This window comes from Meles meles, chromosome 13, assembly GCF_922984935.1.
Source record: "Meles meles chromosome 13, mMelMel3.1 paternal haplotype, whole genome shotgun sequence".
NCBI lineage: Eukaryota > Metazoa > Chordata > Mammalia > Carnivora > Mustelidae > Meles > Meles meles.
In genome coordinates, this window is record NC_060078.1 from 73,801,175 (window position 1) to 73,821,606 (window position 20,432).

The window sequence follows — 20,432 nt, forward strand, 5'->3', positions numbered from 1 at the left end:
TTCTCTCCTTCCACTGGGATACTTTCTATTCCCATGTCTTCAGCTTACTGATCTTTTCTTTGAAAGTATAGAATCAGATGTTAAATTTATGCCTTATAATTTCTCCTCCTGAACTTATCATGTCCGTGCTTTCCTTTGAATCTTAAATATGTTATATTAACTATACCAGCTATGGTAAAGTTCTCATCTGCTAATTTTATCATTTCCTTCCACTCGGGAGCTCTTTCTGTTGACTGATGAGCCATATTTTTGTACTTCTTCACATGCTAATAATTTGAGATTAGATGCCAGGCATTTGCAGTTTTACCGTATTGAGTTCACTGTTGTCTTCTAATAAAGAAAAAGGAGTTTATTCATTTTTTTATTTTTCATTAATGGAGCAGGTAGTTAACTTACTTGCAGGTCAGTTTGATCTTTTTCGAGTTTGTTCTTACGTTTTGTTAAACTAGGTTGGGATTAGCTTTTATTCTTGGGCTAGATTAGCTCTTCTCCTAAGGCATGGCCTTTGGGGGGGGTATCTGCTGAATGTCTCGAATGTTCAATGAAATCTCTTACTCCCCTGGGCTGAGTGTCTCCAATTGTACGTGAACTCCAGGAGTTGTTGGGATGATGAATTCTCCCAAAGGCTGGTTGTTCCCCAGTAGTTGTTTGATCAGCCTCTTGGAATTTCAGTCCTTACATTCACAGTTTAGCATTCATCCTAAGACTCAGGTGGACCCCACGCCAATTTCTGAGACACTTCCCCTTGTAGCTTCCTCCTCTCCAGTACTCTGCTCTGTAAATTCTAACTGCTTTAGCCTCCCTGAACACTGATCTCTAGTTCTACAGCTCGATGAGTCTTCCTTGCTCTGCTTGGATCTCCCTCCCTTTGCTCGGGTCCAGGAAATGCCTCTGGCCATGTATCTGGAGGGACTAAAGGTCTCACCTCATTTGTTTTTCTTTTTTCGCTTATTGCCATCTTTTATGATTTATTGCCCAGTCTGTGAAAATCATTGCTTCATAGGTTTTGTCTATTCTTTCAATTATTTATGATAAAAAGGCAGCTCTGATGCCAGTTGCTCCATCATAGCTAGAATGTAGAAGTCCCTCAGCTTATCATTTTTGAAATGGACTTTGTTACTTGTCTTACAAGGTTGGTTATGAAATATACATGTGTAATTGTCTCGGGTTTTGCCTGCCTCTCTGTGAGGATCCTCAAATCATTTCCAATAGTTAGTTTCATTGCCAAAACACCTTAGGCATAGAACAAAAAGGGTTTTTTGTTTTGGGGGGTTTTTTGGTACAATTTTTTTTCTTTCCCTTGTTCTCTTTCCCCCCTTTCATCACAGCTCCCAGTATCTAAGCGATGATCTCTGGGTCTGCTGAATTTTGCATTTCTATTTGCTCTCTTCCTGTTCGATGACATCTGGAAAATCATGCTATTCTAAGTACCCTGTAATTGGATTGCATTCAAAGTTCTTGAGATTTTATATCGTAAAAGGAGTTTAGAGTAGCTGGAAAATGGGCCAAATGTGTTTGCAATAAGGTTATAAACCTCAGAGAAGCTAACCAGATCTTTAAAGTATTATTTTGTGAGGTTAAGAGTAAATATGATCCAGAATTGTGTTATCCAATATGATAGGTACTAGCCACATGTGACCACTGGTCACTTGAAGTATGGCTACTACCACATGTTGAAATGATAGTATTGGGGGGATTTTAGTTAAATAAATTATTAAAATTTCTTTCTTTCTTTCTTTCTTTCTTTCTTTCTTTCTTTCTTTCTTTCTTTCTTTCTTTCCTTTTAATGTAGCTTACAATATATTCCTACAGGGCAACACTGACTTGAAAGCACAGAGCAGGGAAATGGGGTTTTAAGAAGAACAGTAGCATGGCCAGTCTGCATTTGAAACTTGACTATCAAGCAGGGGGTAGAAGAGAGACAGAAGACGGGACAGTCTGAGGGCAAAGAAAACAATGAGAAGACTGCTGCGATGACCCATGAAAGAATTGATTATCATATGCAATGTTACAGAAGTTGTATTTCTATTTGATAAAGTCACCACTTGCTGCATTAGTAGTATGGATGCAAAGTACAAATAAAATAGGTTTTCCAAAATATATGTGAGTGACTTTGTTTTGGAATGCAGATAACCAGTCTTGCACACTGTATGTGTACACACACACACACACACACACACACACACACACATACATACATATTAACACCTCCTGCTGTATCCATTCCTGAACATTTTTTTGGATCGACTCTAGACTAACACAGCCTGGGAGAATTTGGCCTTCTGTGGCTTCACACAAACAAGTAATTTGGAGCTGGTAGACAGAATCTGTCCCTCCAGACTTAGATCTGCTGATTACCAACCGTGTGACCCTTTGCTTAAACTCTCTTGAGTCTCACTACTTTCACAAGGAAAATAGCTAAAGCATCCACAGGTTCTGTGGGATATTAAAGGAAAAAACTTTAAAAGTATGCAAAGCTAAATAACTAATGCTATAAAATTGTAGGTTTGCTTGCTATTCTATGCCACAAAGTAAACTATCGTCATGCAAAATGGAGGGTTGACTATAACGTCACTCCCTTGGGTCTTCGCACTTGGCAAGACGCTTGCTCTGGGTGGTTTGAGACATTCTTCTGCTCAGAGCAGTCTGGCCTCCTCTGGTGAGCACGTTCTCTCTCCCTTGATGGCCCTGGCAGTAGGCTGAACTGGATAAGGAAGGATAGGACAGGTTCTCCGAAGGTTAAGTAAATGAGACCCCGTTCAGCTAACATGCGGGCTATCTGGCCACACAGATGTCCCAGAGCTTTTCTTTCCCTCCGTTGAGTTGGCTATCACAAGGTTTTCAGACTCAGAACCAAAGCGTATGTCAATATTTAGTTCCTCAGCAAACATTGCTCCTGGATTAGAAACTTCCAAGTTGGACATTTTTATTTTTAAATGTCCAAGGTTTTAGAGTCAAAGTTGAGTCAATGTTAGGCAATGTGCTGTTGAATTCAGGAGACATGAGATTATTTTTCTGAGAGTCTTCTTTCAATGGCATGGGCTACCTGGGGAAGGAATGCCAAATCTCTAGCATCCTTTAAAGGGCCCACCTCATAGCCCGCAACCCTGAGACATAAGGAGTAAGAAAAGCCGATGGAAAGCAGAACTTGGGGAATAGTTCCAACCCACCCACCCTGCAGGACTTGCACACTATAACTCTAACTACACTTAAGTTGTATCTCAGAACCCAGGCAACATTGGGTGAATTTTCACAAAACCTTGGGATATTATGTGGCTTCGGGTTGCTTGTAAAACAACGATCACCATCAAAGACTAAATTGAAAAATGTCCATTGCAATTAAAATTCTACAAAAACAGAGTGAAGACATTAGTAATTACTTTTTATAAATTAAGAACTAGCAGGAAAGGGGTTTTTTAAATAAAAAAACTAGAAAAAATAATCTGTCAAAGTGTTAATTATGCATGTATACCTTCCAAATCTCATGGTAAAAGGTACAGCCAAGGATTCAATGTTTGCTACCTGAACGTTCTTGAAAGTAGGAGAAATCATTGTACAACAAAATAATCTCTATTGGTTAAGTTAATGCTAGTTGTTATAACTCTGAAATATCAGTGGCTTAAAACAATGGGAACTTATTTCTTGCTCGTGTAGATTTCAAAATGGATGTTTGTGGTTAATGGGTGGCTTTCCTCTAAGCAGGAAAATCAAACTCCTTCCATCCTGTGGCTCACCAGCTTCCACACTTGGCCTTCAAGTTCATTGTCTTTGTGTACTTCAAGGTAAAAGCACATGGAGGATCCCGTATGGGTTTATGTGAATAGGACTGAAACTGGGGCACATCTGTGCACTTGCGTCTCATTGTCCAGAAGTTGATTCTGTGGCCCATCTTCCTGCAAAGGAGATAGGGTAATAGAGCCTAATGCTGTCCTTTGTAGGAGGAGGCCAGCAATTTCTGCCACATACTCCAGACGTTTCTAGATCACATGTGCGTGCTCTCAAGGAAGCAATATGGCTCATAAAATTTTACAACCCAGTTCAAGAGTTGAGCCAGATTGAATTTAAGGGAAGAGCTGGCATGATAGGCTGCTGATTATATACAATTCCCTTCTTAACTTGTATAACACTTTGGGAAATTAAATCTTTCTCAAACATTCTAAAACTTCAATCTATTTCAGTTTATAAAAATCATTCCCCTATGAACTCTATCTAGTCTCACTTTCAGAATTTGGTGACTGTTATTCCTAAATCTATAGCCTATATTGAATAAAGATGACCCAAATTATGGATTACATTTTGTACTGTCTAAAATTTCCCACCTGGAAATTTGGTGTGAATTTGGTAATTCACCAAGAATGTAGTTTACTTCAGAGTGAAATCCAGAGTTTGGCTCACTCTTTTTTTTTTTTTCCCCCGTTTGTTTGCTTACTTGTCTGAGTAAAACAGGTTCAGAAAATTATAGGGGCGCATGAGTGGTTCAGTTGTTGAATTTCTGCCTTCGGCTTAGGTTGGGATCCTGGGGTCCTGGGATCGAGTCCCATGTGGGGCTCCTGCTCAGCAGGGAGTCTGCTTCTCCCTCTCCCTCTGTCTGCCACTCTCCCTGCTTGTGCTCTCTCTTTCTCTCTCTCTCTGTCAAATAAATAAATAAAATCTTGAAGAAAAAAAAAAGAAAATTATAATTTATTAAGAGACTGTGTGGATAATTGTTTTGGAGCAATTATGCAAACTAAATTGCTTTTCATATCCGTTTCCTCACTTGTTCATTCATCCCACAGACATGTGTTAACGGCCTGCTATGATGGCTTCTCAGCCTTTTGGCTAAGGTCAAGTATAAGGGCCTGCGATGTACCAGGTGGGCTCCACGCTAAGGAGGGACAACAAGGCCCAGAGAATTCCACCCTTCTCAAAGTCTGTGGCCCACAACTGATCGTGATGGGTGTCAATGAAGAAAGTTCAAAAGAGGTGTGCTCCGAGGGGAGAGGGAAACCAGCTTAATCAGGGTTGGACAAGAGTCCCTAAGGAAGAGATCAAATGCTGAGACAAGAAGGACTCCGTGGGGATTGGCTTGACTCCCATCCATGGAATCCCTTCCTGGTGTCTTCTGTTCTGATTTTTCTGTCCTGTCCTTGCCCAACTTTTTTGAACTTTCCTTATACACAAATAATTTCATTGCTTTTTTTCTGTACCTATAAACTTTGTCAGGGAACTGAATCATTCCTTGACCATTTTTGACCTGCAAATATGGCAATTTCATAGGATTCAACTTCTATCTGTGACAGTATCAAGCTGAATGTCTCCAATCCCTTAAAATTATGGTATCCCATTACGGTATTTTAAAATTTTATTTTAAGCAATCTATCACCGACTGAAAGCATTTCAGTTCTCCTCTATCAAATGCTTCTCTTTCAGAGTATTTTCCCCAGACCATTTTTTTCCAGGTCGAATTTTATTTTTCTCTCCTATTCTTAATCTTATTTGATGGTGAGCTCACCATTTCCACCTCTTTGCTCTTGGAAGGACCCCCAACTCCTTTTGTCAGTTCATTTATTCTTTTCTCCATGTTATTATTGAGAAATAAGCTAGTTTTGTAGGCTATCAAACTAAAATAACAACAACTTTCCTAAAAGGAATGAGCCCTCTTGAAGAATGCCTTCTAATTTCATGCTTTTGAGGGTAAGGCAAGGTTATGTGAAAACTGCTGAAGCTGGTAAGCTTGTAGTATTTGTTTTCAAGACTGCTGTTATCAAATCTGTGAAAACAATTTAGTTTCACACATATCCACACAGCAGCACAGAGAATTGTAAACGTAAATTTTAAAAAGGGGGAGGGGAGAGGCAGACTAGAATCGTTCACTATAATGAAATTATGGTGATTCTGAGCATTATGTAATCTCGTTGGAAGAGAACAGTCTGTATGAACCCTTTTCTCAACTTCCCACAAGGAAACTTGACCTACTCTATCAATCTTGGTTTATTTATGATTAAAATTATAAATGCACACTTGGAACGTCCTCTCTTTTCATGCCACTTTTCCATGGAACTTCTCAAACAGATAAGGTTTGCTTATAAAAGGACCTGCAAGGCACTATCTGGTTGTGTGTGGAACCTGACGGAACTGCCACGGTGAGTCAGGAACATGCTTCCCAAGCCTCATTTATTAGAATTTACCAATTTTTCCCCAGAACTCTAACTGAACTTGAATTATGCTAATGTTTTAAAAACTTATTTAGCCACACTCAATCATATTTCTTTACTTTATTTAGATGCTGCTAATCTGGACGCTGTCACTGCTGCTGGGAGCAGTAGTAGGTAAGAAAAGATATTTATGTAGTGCTGTAAATGATTTCCTGCTTCGCACTTTCCAGAAAATTTATGATGCCTGAACTCAAGCCACTATGGCATAAGGAGTAGAACAAAAAAGATACATGATTAAGAGTACAAGCTCTTGGAGTAGGGTTGCTAGATAAAATCTAAGATAGGTAAATTTATTTATTTATCAGATAAATATTTCAGATAATCAATGACTATGTGACACAAAGTTCTACTAAAATGTATTCATTGTGTATCTGAAACTCACATGTGACTTGTATTTTCATTTGCTAATCTAGCAACCCTGGCTTGGAATCAAGGGTGGAAGCTGAGCCATTTCTACCAGCCACAGGTGTATTGACCTGAGCAAAATTCTTACCCTCTCTGTGCTTCACTATCCTCATCTGTGAAATGGGCGTATAATACCTATGCTAACACAGGATAATTGTGAGACTTATATAAGTCCTGTAAATTGTCTTACCTGGCCCTTGGCATGTAGTGACATTTTGAGAATGTTGCCCCCACAACGGCTACTGCTCCTACCCCTAGTATTAATCTAGACTTTATCCTCCTGGACATCCCTTCCTTTGTATTGTTCTTTTATGAGTTAACATCCAAGCATAGAGTTGTGTCAAACCATAGATTTTCTGTTTGATCTTTCACGAGCCACTTCTTCATCATGGGAATCCAGAAGGCTCCTCAAACGTAGGTCAGAGACCTAAATTCTCAGTGAGGTAGAGATATAAAGGTTTGGCATTTGCATGAAACTTAAGCTTTCTACCCAAAGCCCAACACCAGAAGATGGCTGTAAAGAACTGAAAACCTTGGGATGCCTGGGTGGCCCAGTGGGTTAAGCCTCTGCCTTCAGCTCAGGTCATGATCCGAGGGCTCTGGGATCAAGCCCCGCATGGAGCCCCGCATCAGGCTCTCTGCTCAGCAGGGAGCCTGCTTCCCTCTCTCTCTTTCTGCCTGCCTCTCTGCCTACTTGTGATCTCTCTCAATCTCTCTCTCTCTCTCTCTCTCTATCTAAAAAAACAAAAACAAACAAACAAAAAACTGAAAACCTCACCCCTCTCTATAAAGGCTTGGAGACACAAGGTTGCTCTTTTCTTGGGCACTGGTGGCCCAAGGAAGACATCCGCATTGAGAAGCGAAACTGGGTCCCGGCACAGGACTGGACAGAGACGCGAGGAGAGTTGGGTGGTTGTACATTGTAGAAACGAGGGACAGAAGCCTGTCTTTAGCTGGGATGCTGAAGCTGTTTTGTGACTACATTGATAGGAAGATGTCTGGGGATGCAGAGGAAGCAAAGAGCCCACAAAACGTAATTTAACTCATATTTTGGCAGAGAGACCATAAAAAAAGAGAATTCTGATTAAACTAACATCCTTGAAATGCTTCTGGGTGATTACAGGGAAAGAAGTCTGCTTCCCAAGACTTGGCTGCTTTAGTGATGACGCCCCATGGGCAGGAATTGTGGAAAGACCCCTCAAAATACTGCCTTGGGCTCCAAAAGATGTCAATACTCGCTTCCTCCTATATACTAATGAGAACTCGAATAACTTTCAAGTAAGAGAACTTACTGTTTTCAGAACTAAGTCCTATCCATTTTATGTAATAAGAATACTGAATTTTTAAGTTTTCCAAAGAGAACAAATTAATTTGCATCTTTGTAGACTTTTTGGAGCAGTGAGGTTAAGTATTATCTTACATAACTTTATAAATTTCCATTAACTTGATTAATGGGTTAACTTGATTATTCTTTTTTTGTTTTAATTTAGATTCGCTTTATTTTCTATTCAAGAATGATTGATATGCAATATGGTATTAGTTTCAGGTGTACAATGTAGTGATTCGTTATATAAAGCCATTATGAAATGATCACCATAATAAGTCTAGTTACCATGTCACCGTACAAAGTTGTTACAATATTTTTTGGCTATATTCTCTATGCTGTACATTACATCCTCTTGTCTTACTCATTTTATAACTGGAAGGCCTGCACCTCTTAATCCCCTTCACCTAGTTCATCCATCCTCCCACCTGCATCCCCACTGGCTACAATTTCAATTTACTCTCTGTATCTGTAAGTCTTGTTTTGTTTTGTTTATTCACTTGTTTCGTTTTTTTTTTAGATTCATATATAACTAAATCATATGGTACTTGTCCTATCTAACTGATTTCACTTAGCGTAATACTCTCTAAGTCCATATGCATTGTCATGAATGGCAAGATTTCATTCTTTTTTATGGTTGAGTAATATTGCTATATATCTATATATAGAGATATATGTATTATATATGATATATTATATTATATATATATTATATATCTTCTTTATTCATTCATCTATCAGTGAACATTTAGGTTGCCTGCCTATCTTAGTTATTGTAAATAATACTGCAGTGAACATAGGGATGCAAATTTCTATTCAAATTAGTGTTTTCATATTTTTTTTTTTCAGATATAAACCTAGTGATTTGCATTTCCCTGGTGATGAGTGATGTTGAGCGTCTTTTCATGTGCCTTTTGACTTCTGTATGTCTTTTTGGAAAAAACGTCTATCTAGATTCTCCACCCATTATTTTATTCAACTATTTTTTTCTGATATTGAGTTGTATGTGTTCTTTATATAACTTGGGTGTTAACCCCTTAATAAATATACCATTGGCAAATACCTTCTGCCATTCAGTAGATTGTCTTTCATTTTTGTTGATGGTTTCTTTCGCTGTACAAAGGCTTTTTTGTTTTATGTAGTCCCATTTGTTTACCTTTGCTTTTGTTGTTCTTGTCTAAAAATATTGCTAAGCAAAAAATATTGCTAAGGCCAATGTCAAAGAAATTACAGCCTATGTTTTCTTCTAGGAATTCTATGGTTTCAGGTCTTACATTTTGTCTTTACTCTGTTTTGAGTTTATTTTTTTATATGGTGCAAGAGTGGGTTCCAGTTTCATTCTTTAGTTTGTGTCTGTCTAACACCATTTATTGAAGAGCCTATCTTTGCCCCACGTATATTCTTGCCTCCCTTGTTGTACACTAGTTAACCACATAAGTGTGGGGTTATTTCTGGGCTATTTTGTTCCATTGATCTATGTTTCTGTATTTGTACCTGTGCTTTATTGTTTTGATTACTATAGCTTTGTAGTATTGTTTAAAATTGAGAGTTTCGTTCTTCTTTTTCAAGATTGTTTTGGCTACTCGGGATCTTTGGTGGTTCCATATAAATTTTAGGATTATTGTTCTAGTTCTATGAAAAGTGTCATTAATGTTTTTATAGGGATTGCATTGAATTTGTGTGGCATTGAACTGCTTTGGGTAGCATGAACATTTTAATATTAATTCTTCTAGTCAATGAGCAAGGTAATCTTTTCATTTATTTGTGTTGCCTTCAATTTCTTTCATCAGTGTCATAGTTTCCAGAAGATAGGTCTTTCACTTCCTTGGTTAAATTTATTCCTAGGTATTTTATTTTTTTGATGCAATTATGAATGAGATTGTTCTCTTGATGTCTCTTTCTGATAGTTCATTATTATGTATAGAAATGCAACAAATTTCTGTATATTGATTTTGTATCCTGAAACTTATTGAATTCATTTTTTAGTTCTAATAGTTTCTTGGTGGAGGCTTTAGGGTTTTTGATATATAGTATCCTGTCATCTGCAAATCCTGACAGCTTTACTTCTTCTTTTCCAGTTTGGATGATTTTATTTCTTTTTCTTGCCCAATTGCTGAGGCTAGGATTTACAATATTATGCTGAATAAAAGTGGCAAGAGTGGGCATCCTTATTCTGTTCCTGATTTTAGAAAAACAAAAGCCTTCAGCTTTCACATTGAGTATGCTGTTAACTGTGGGTTTGTCATATATGTCTTTTATTATTTGAGTTATATATCCTCTATGCCCAATTTATTGAGGTTTTATCATAAATGAATGTTGAATTTTGTCAAATGCTTTTTCTGTATCCATTGAGATGATCGTATGATTTTTATTCTTTGTTTTGTTAATGTGCTGTATCACATTGGTTGATATGTGGATATTGAGCCAACCTTGCATCACTGAAATAAATCCCACCTGATCGTGATAAATGATCCTTTTAATGTATTGTTAAATTCAGTTTGCTGCTATTTTGTTGAAGATTTTTACATCTATGTTTATCAGGAATATTGGTCTGAGTTTGTTTGTTTGTTTGTTTTATAGTGTTTGTCTGGTTTTGGTATTAGATTAACGCTAACCCTGTAGAATGAGTTTAGAAACATTCTTTCCTCTTCAGTATTTTGGAATTGTTTGAGAAATATAGGTTTTAAGTTTTCTTTAAATGTTTGGTTTAATTCACCTGTGACTCTGTCTAGTTCTGGACTTTTGTTTGCTGAGAGTATAGTTACTGATTTGATCTCCTTACTAGTAATTGGTCTGTTCAGATTTTATATTTCTTTCTGATTTAGTCTTGAAAGATCATCTATTTCTAGGACTTTGTCCATTTTTTTCTAGGTCCTCCAACTTGTTGGCATATCACAGTTAGTAGTAGTCTCCTATGATCCTTTGCATTTCTGTGGTATAAGCTGTAACTTCTTTTTCATTTTTCATTTTATTTATTGACCCTCTCTGTTTTTTTTTTTCTAAATGAGTCTGGCTAAAGGTTCATCAATTTTGTTTACATTTCAGAGAAATAGTTCTTAGTTATATTGATCTTTTCTATAGTTTTTAGTCTCTATTGCATTTATTTCCACTCTGATATTTATTATTTCCTTCCTTCTATTAATTTTGGGTTTTATTTGTTCTTCTTTTTTTAGTTCCTTTAGGTATGAGGTTAGATTGTTTATTTGAGCCTTTTCTTATTTCTTGATGTGGGCCTGTATCACTGTAAACTTCCTTCTTAGAACTGCTTTTGCTGTGTCCCATAGATTTTTGAACATTGCATTTACATTTTTGTTTATCTCAAATATCAATCTCAAATTATTTATTTATTTAGATATTGATTTAACTAGGTTTTCGATTTCTTCCTTGACCCATGGGTTGTTTAATAGCATGTAGTTTAGTCTCTACCTGTTTGTATTTTTTTCCACTTTTCTTCTTATAGTTGATTTCTAGTTTCATACCAGTGTTGTCATAAAATATGTTTGATATGATTTTAATCTTCTTAAATCTATTAAAGCTTGTTTTGTGGCCTAACATTTGACTTATTCTGGAGAATGTCCACATGCACTTGAGAAGAATGTGTATTCTGCTGTTTGGGGATAGAATGTTCTGTGAATATATGTTAGCCCATCTGTTCTAAGGTGTCACTTAAAATCACTTTTTCCTTATTGATTTTCTGTTGGGATATCTATACATTGATGTAAACACAGTGTTAAATCCCCCCTGCTATTATTGTATTAGCTATCAATTTCTCCCTTTGCATCCATTAATATTTGCTTTATATAATTAGGTGTTTCTATGTTGAGTGAGAAATTTTTACAAGTGTTATATCTTCTTATTGGACAAATCCCTTTATCTTTACATAAATTCCTTCTTCGTTTCTTATTATAGCTTTTGTTTTAAAGTTTATTTCGTCTGATACAAGTATTGCTACTCCAGCTTTCTTTTTGCTTCCATTTACTTAGAATATCTTTTTTCATCCCTTCATTTTCAGTCTACATGTATCTTTAGATCTGAAATGATCTAAAATGATTCAATAGACAGCTTATAGATCGGTCTTGTTTTTTTAATCCATTCAGCCATCTTTTGTCTTGACTGGAACGTGATATCATTTTTATCCTACCTCTATGTCGCCATGTAATAAATACTCTGAATATAGTTATATATAATATATGTATACATATATATATATAAACTCTCCCAATATTATATAATCTCCCAGCATTATATATGTGTGTGTATGTGTGTATAAAATTGTACACACACATACACACACACAAAGCCTTCTGTTGTTTGGAAACAAGACTGCTACATCAATATTATAGCAGACATTTATTCTGAGTAGAACAACTGCAAAAATGTTATGATGTCTGGAACTTGATGATTGCAAATAGCCTGCCTGTAATAGGAAAATCCTTATTCACAAGGATCTCAAGTCTTGATGGTGTTCTCCTACCTGCTGTCTTCCTCCATGTACAAATGGTTCTATTGGACATATAAGAAACTGAACATTAAACAATTTTCTTCCCCAAATAGGAACTTTCTGCAGATCCATCAATTATCACAGACTCCAACTTCAAAACAGATAGAAAAACCCGCTTTATTATTCATGGGTTCATAGACAAGGGAGAAGAAAACTGGTTGTCCAATCTATGCAAGGTGAGACATGGTAATCAATTAAGGGAAGGTTGTTCCCAGAATGATGATTAACAGTGGGGAAGGCACAGGTTGCAACCAATCAGGACAAATACCAGCCACCATGGCATCAGGGAATCATCTGACTCTCCTGAGGTTTCAAGGGGAGGTCCAAGGGGTGGTAGGGTGTAGAGGGGGCCAGGGACAATCAGGGCAGCAAGGTTGGCAAGCATTTGGCGGCTCTAGGTAGTGGTTATTTAATAACTAATACAGAGATATTTCAAAACTTTAGCAACAGATGTTGCCCTACTGATGCAATATTAGTTGTGTTTTCAATAACTTTAATTTTTTCAGTAGGTTTTCATTTCTATATGAGGAACTAAGATAACTTACTTTGCCCAAACTAATTGTTTTCCTTTGATTTTCACTTGCTACTCTTTGATCTCCGATGGTAGCAATATCTGGGAAAACTGTGTAGGTTTTCATTTTCGGCTTCTGTTGTTTCAACCATAGTGATCCAATTTTCTTTAATTTGCTTTTGGCCGTGTGCCCCATGATAATGAAGAACTAAAAGATAGAAAATCAAATAGAACATATTTTTCCTAGCAACTGCCAGTGCTTGAGGAACATTATCCTTGATTCGTCTATTCAACAAGCATTAGTGGCCAGCATAGAGCACAGGTGCAGTCATTTCTTCTGAGGTCCAAAAAACAAGACAAAACGGTCCTCCTAAACACTTTTAATTTCAGACCTGTCTATGACTTGAGCCATAATGCTGGATTGAATCAACTCTAGAGACTATCTGCTGATCCTGAAGACAGACAAAATAAACGGGCTTCATTTCACAAGTTTAAAAATAATCAGCAAAATCCTAATTTGTCTTCTAAAATAATTTAAGCCGATGATTGTTAGGGGGAGGGTAGAAATCGATTTTTATACAATGAAGGAAAAAGACAAAGGGATTCTTAGCTCAAAGGGAATGTAAATTTTTTTAGATATGTGTACACAATCTTCGCAGGCCCTCTGTGAAGCAACTACATGGTTGCTTTATGGTAAAAACAAACAAACAAACACCCCCCCCAAAAAAAAATGGATTACCCTAGAAGATCAAAGGTCTTAGACTCTAGTTCTGACTCTATCCTTAGCCAACCATGACATTAGCAAATCATTTTCCCTCTTTGGAGATTTCTATCTATAAAATAAAATAATTGGAGGTGATTTCTAAGATTGCTTCATCCTCCTGAACGTCTTGGGGGAAAGGTGGGGATATGTATAACCATACACATACCCAAACAAACAAAATTCCTCCCAGATCTAATATTCATGAAACTATCATTGACCTGCATCAACAAAGCTTCTAGTATATATCTAGTGGGTTATGCTTTTATGTGAAGTAATTCATCGGTAATATAAAATAAAATATTTTCATCCAAAACTGATTATTCTTTCCAACACGGAAAAGCTTACCCATATACATTCAGTATATTTATTTAAGGGAGCCCTAACATAGCCTTTCATTTATTCATTCATCCAGGAAATATTTATTGAACACCTACTATGTGCCAGGAACTCTTTGAGGCACTGAGGATATAGCAGTGAACAAAACATTCCTGGGATGCCTTCTAGTAAGGGACAACGTCCTGGGATGCATTCTAGTAAGGGTAATGTAGGCTTATGACATTTATGATGCTCTGATGAGACAATCCACTGTACCCCATTTTATACATCTCTCCCTGCAACAAATGTCTATGCATCTGTTACAGTAGATAGCCCAAGAATCCAGTTCCTGCTATGGCCAGACCCTCCATTTGGAGCCACTGTTAAACTTCAAAAGGAATTTCATATCCATAGCTTTGTTCCTTGTTGTGGGGTTAAAAATAAGCTTGATCGGGGCGCCTGGGTGGCTCAGTGGTTTAAGCCGCTGCCTTCGGCTCAGGTCATGATCTCAGGGTCCTGGGATCGAGCCCCGCATCGGGCTCTCTGCTCGGCAGGGGGCCTGCTTCCCTCTCACTCTCTCTGCCTGCCTCTCTGCCTACTTGTGATCTCTCTCTGTCAAATAAATAAATAAAATCTTTAAAAAAAAATAAGCTTGATGATGTATAAGTCATAGAGGAAATTTACCCTCATTCCCAAACGTGTTAATTCTTAATTTATAAATATCCTGAATTCTTTACCTACTTATTGTGTCTGTTCCATCAGAACCTGTTCAAAGTGGAAAGTGTGAACTGCATCTGTGTGGACTGGAAAAGTGGCTCCCGCACTGCTTACACACAGGCCACCCAGAACATCCGGATTGTGGGGGCAGAAGTGGCTTATTTTGTTGAAGTTCTTCAGGTAACTCCCTCTAGGTTGTATAAAAGTCCATGCACATTGCTCTCCAGATTCTCTGTAAAAATAAAGAAAAAAATTGCGGTAGGCATGATAATTACTAAAGACATTCCTCTACTGAGATTTGACTTTCCCTGTGGTTGAAAAGAAAAATGGAAAATCAATCAATCAATCTAGATTTGGGCTTCATCAATATGCCTCTTAAAATAAAATTTAAAAAACTAGTTTTTTTTTTAAAGTGATGTTACTCAAGCAATTGGGTAGGTTGCTACTACTGAATTCCATCAGTATTTCTTTCATTTTACCGTGTATTAAACCAAGTAGGTGTGATCATGTCAACTGCAAGATGAAACTACCTTGGTTTTGGTTATGCTTTTAATTTTTTTAACAGAGCACAGTGACACCAAATTAATCTGCTTTGGTAACTAAAACCTTAAAAAAGTGTTAAACAGGAATCTCCTTAAATAATTGCTTTATTATTTGCTAACCCATATATTTGCTTCACCACTTCTGGGTAACAATTCCTCATACCCAGCACGGGTTCCTCTACATAGTAAAACAACAAAAGAGAGCCCAGATTCCACCAGCTTAAACATTAGACCATTGCCATTTTCTATGACAACTGAAAAAAAAGTCATGAAAATCAGTTGCTTTGAAGGGGCGGCATGTTTTCATGTTTTGCAAGGATCTCCTTCTGTGGCCATCTTGAAGTTTGCAGTATTGGGAAATATTCTGAAGAAATTTTCTTTCCAACAGTCAGCATTCGGGTACTCACCTTCCAATGTTCACATCATTGGCCATAGCCTAGGCTCGCACGCAGCTGGAGAGGCAGGAAGGAGGACCAACGGGACTGTTGGACGAATCACAGGTTGGTCAAAACAGTAAATACTGAAAAACGACTCAGTGTAGTCTATACGAGGTCCAAACAGATGGAAAATTGGCGTTTTCTGAATTGGGCCACATGATCAGAAATCAGTCTGTTCTGAGGCCTTGTGAATTTTTTTTGATATTGATCTTTGGGTTACAGAGCCTTATTTAACAAATATATATATATATTATATATATATGGTATATGACAAAATTTTAATTAAGAATATCGGGAAGTCTATTTTTCTATTGTCAGGCATTCACAAAGGACAAGTTTCATAAATAGAATAAATAGCATAAATAATAGAATAAATAATAAAGAGAATTAAACCCAAGAAGCTAAAAAATGCATCATTAATTACATTCTGTTTCAGTAGCAATTGATAATTATCCCAGTCTTCACTGAACACAAGCCAAGAGTGTCAGGGGACAGGTGATCAGGCCGGGCTAACCAATTCTGTATGCTCTCGTTAGATAAAAAATAGTATTTCACAAATCTCAGACTGGTTGCGCTTGGCCAGTGGGATCACATGATATATACCCAGGCCCTAAAACAACCTTGCCATTTCATAGAAAAGACTTTGCTATCCTGGATCTGTGAGGGGACCACTTCAGGGAGCACCCACTTTCCTCTTCCATCATCCCACTCTGTCTCTGACCTTCCAACTCTTTTTGATACTTTGGATAAACTGGTCACATTTGGATTGGTGAGGGCATCTAGATGTCTATCATTAGTTTGCCAAAGACAACATTCTTTCTCATAATCCGTAAATGTTTACAAGAGCCTGCTCAACCAGGCCCTCTGCGAAGCTGTGGTCTTGGTGACCATGAATACCAAAGTCTTGCCCTCACAGGATTTTGCAATAGAATGGGGACTCTTTTATTCTGACCAGCTTTTAGGAGTCTCCCAGAATCTGTCTCTTTCCTTGTAATTGCTGTTAGTAGCTGGGATTGTCCCAGGAACTAAGCATCTATAAGTAGAGCCAAATCCCATGGTTTGAGGAAAATTCACTATAATGCAAATAGAAAATTAGACACAGAAGTGTAAGAAAATGATAAGGTCAGGAAGAACTAGCTTATCTCATTCCAGGCCTAAGTCATGGCTCCCGCCAGTGCTTGCACTTGAGTGGGTAATTAATGAAGAAAGTTCAATGTGGGTGTACACTGATATTAACATGACACATTTCTGTTTACCTTAGGGTTGGACCCAGCTGAACCTTGCTTTGAGGGCACGCCTGAATTAGTCCGATTAGACCCCAGTGACGCCCAGTTTGTGGATGTAATTCACACAGATAGTGCCCCTATAATCCCCAACATGGGTGAGTCCTTCAAGTCATTTGCAAGTGTTTTTGAGTCCTTATATTAGAGTGTTCTAAAGTGTTTTGAGTCTATACATCAATATCAAGTTTCTAATATTTTAATATTCCTTAGGTTTTGGAATGAGTCAAACTGTAGGCCACCTGGATTTCTTTCCAAATGGAGGGAAAGAAATGCCCGGATGTCAGAAGAACATTCTCTCTCAGATTGTTGACATAGATGGGATCTGGGAAGGTAAAACCATTATGTGCATGAAGAGATTTTCTTAGGGCAAAATTAGTGTTTCACTTTTTACTAAACTTGCTAAATATTTCGGTACAGGTCTCATATTTTCTACAACAAAGGACTTTTAATCCAAAATATAGGCTTTTCACTGGGGAAAGTAGGCAGGAGGAGACTGTAGAAAGAAAATATATTTGTAGTCAAATTCCTGATTCAGAATTTCCTAATTCAGGGAATGCTTTAGTAAGTTGTCCTTCTATCTATATGAACGAATTTCTTCCTTTTTCCAATGACGAATTTCTTCGTTCTGAAGTTATTTTTCCATTTCATTTAGTTATGGCATTACTATTAAAATCTTAAATGGCATTTAATTTCTAATTACATCACAAATCATAAATACACTTCATAGATGATTTTGTTCCGTGACCACTATGAGCTCCCACGAATTAGAAAATTCTATTCAACCACCATGTTCTAATTGTGACATTAACTTGGAAAAATAAAATCTGTTATTAATGTGTACTGTCTGATTTCAAAGGAACTCGTGACTTTGTGGCCTGTAATCACTTAAGAAGCTACAAATATTACTCTGATAGCATCCTCAACCCTGATGGCTTTGCTGGATTCCCTTGTGCCTCTTACAGCGTTTTCACTGCAGTAAGTAGAAACCGCCTTGTACCTAAAGAATTTTGTGACCATCACTTCTCATGATGGGTGTAGTTCACTGTATGTGACATGCTTTCAGTGAATGCCACTATATGATTGCCACATTATACTTTTAATTATATATATGTGTTTTTAAAATTTTTTACTTATTTATTTGGCAGAGAGATAGATCACAAGTAGGCAGAGAGGCAGGCAGAGAGAGGGGGGAAAGCAGGTTCCCTGCTGAGCAGAGAGCCCCATGTGGGGCTTGGTCCCAGGACCCTGAGATCATGACCTGAGCCAAAGGCAGAGGTTTAGCCCACTGAGCCACCCAGGCACCCCAATATATCTTTATTTTTAATGAAATATAGTTGACATATGTATTTATCATAATAGCGATGAGACATTGAGAACTTTAGAAAAATGGGCTTGGGTACTGAGATGTTCCGTATCTACCTTGTTCTCTATCCCTTCAGTGGGTATCAGGCAAAAGTTCAAACTTGTTTTAGAAATAATTATAATTTAAAAAAAAACTCTATGGACATCTGAGCTATGGCTACAGGATGCTGATAAATATGGAAAACTTGTCTTAAATGCTGACCTTATAAAATTATATCATTATGTGCTTGTGGATATTTCTGTGCAATCTCATAATTGCCAAGTTTTTGTTTGTTTGCTTGCTTGCTTTTGAGTTTTCATCTTGTTTGGTATTCGCTAGGTATCTGGATTAGGATCCTTAAATGTGATTTTGAAAATGATGTATCTATTCCCTGTTAGTTTTTATTGTTCTTACTTTCACTATAATTTTTCACAATAAAAATATACAACCTATGTCATTTAATAAAGAAAATTTTAAATAACACACCAGGTGAAGTCATAATTATCAAGATGTATAACTTAGTGCCAAAGAGAAAGGACCTGAAACCTGGTTTCACCATTAATTGGCTGATGGACAAAATATTTAACCTCTCTCTAAGGCAGTTTTTTCATTTCTAAATGTAAATAATAACGGTAGACTCCATTGGTTTTGTGTGAGCATTTAATGAGATATGTTTTAGTTCCTTAGCTCAGACTCTAAAATATAATAATTGGCACTCAGCACCTGTTGGCTATATGTGTGTGTTGGGAGGATGCATTGTACAGCTGTGCACAAACAAGATCACCATCCCCTTTCTTTGGTTTAAATTTATTTTTATCATGTTCCCAAATCCCCAGTCTCTAGATAATGGGGAAAATAAGCAAAGAAGCTTTAGGTTTTATTTAGTTAAAATTTAGTCTGAGTTCAGTAATATAAACAGTCTTTTTAGGTGATGCTCAGACACTTTTATATGGAAAAACTCTCAGTTTTGCCTATTTCTCAGCCTTTGGACCCTTTCATCATCTTCTCTCCAAGCTGGTATTGGGCAGTGGTTATGGTGCTGGTGGCCAGTATGTGTGTAGGGCAGAGGGGAGGACGTGGGGGTCTGCATTATTGATGGATGTGCTGCTGGTGTCTGCAGATAATGTCTAGGAACATCAACTGTTCCAGCTTGGCCAACTTCCCCATAGAGCTCTGGCCATTTCTTTCCAACTGGCTCAGTCTCTCCTTAACTTTTGTTAGATGCAGACCCTGAGACTTGGCCCAGTCCCCATCTGGTTCATTGATCCAAGAGTCTGCCCCTTGCCTCACTGTGGAGCAGGATTACCTCTCCATAGAAGGAATTGTGATGTTTGTCCTTCCCACTCTGTTTCTCCCTCTTCCTCTCTTCTTGCCATAACTCCTGGCCCAGAAAGAGGACATTTTCCTAAGTGATATATGTATTCTCCACACCCCAACCTCACAGCGAAGACTTAAGGGCCAACTGGGGCATTTTCTGTTCACACTGGGAAAATTCCGAGGTCTGAATCCTTCAGACCTTAATATGCTAAAGTGGGAACTGAAAATTTTGAGAAAAACCTTTGCCTATCAGAGCTGATGATCACCCTTCGCTCTTTCTTTTGCAATCTTTCTAAAATAAAGTCTAACTACCCATAGGCAAATGGATATCTTGAGCAACATACAGAAGCAAAAGAGAAAAGATTAAAATATATGTATAAGTATATATTTAAATTTCCTTTTTTGTATGATTTTTGTATTTTTGTTAGTATCGTGTTATTTAACGGTCAAATTTGTCATCGTAACTAATGAAATGCATTTTCTACTTTTGCTGAAACACTATGAAAATTGTCTTTTGCCATCCCGTCAGAATTGGCTTTCAAATATTTGAACTGCAACAAGTGGAAAAAGGTGACACACTATTAAAAGAAAGTGTCCTCATTCATCATTTGTTAATTTCCCCCAGAACAAGTGCTTCCCCTGCCCAAGCGAAGGCTGCCCGCAGATGGGTCATTACGCTGACAGATTTTCTGGAAAAACAAACGGAGTGAACCAGATATTTTATCTGAACACTGGTGATGCCGTTAGTTTTGCTCGTAAGTGTTACATGTGCCTTAAATTC

The 20,432-nt window shown here is 37.4% G+C and overlaps 1 protein-coding gene across 1 annotated transcript in view; it reads left to right on the forward strand.

Moving 5' to 3' along the window:
- LOC123955409 (pancreatic lipase) overlaps positions 1–20,432 on the forward strand; it is a 46,364-nt gene that overhangs the window by 22,011 nt on the left and 3,921 nt on the right. Inside the window, exons 2-10 of the mRNA XM_046027429.1 lie at positions 6,263–6,308; positions 7,723–7,877; positions 12,478–12,600; positions 14,776–14,910; positions 15,661–15,772; positions 16,971–17,090; positions 17,203–17,322; positions 17,849–17,967; positions 20,277–20,406. Coding sequence (XP_045883385.1) covers positions 6,263–6,308; positions 7,723–7,877; positions 12,478–12,600; positions 14,776–14,910; positions 15,661–15,772; positions 16,971–17,090; positions 17,203–17,322; positions 17,849–17,967; positions 20,277–20,406 — 1,060 coding nt within the window. The remainder of the gene's footprint in view (positions 1–6,262; positions 6,309–7,722; positions 7,878–12,477; positions 12,601–14,775; positions 14,911–15,660; positions 15,773–16,970; positions 17,091–17,202; positions 17,323–17,848; positions 17,968–20,276; positions 20,407–20,432) is intronic.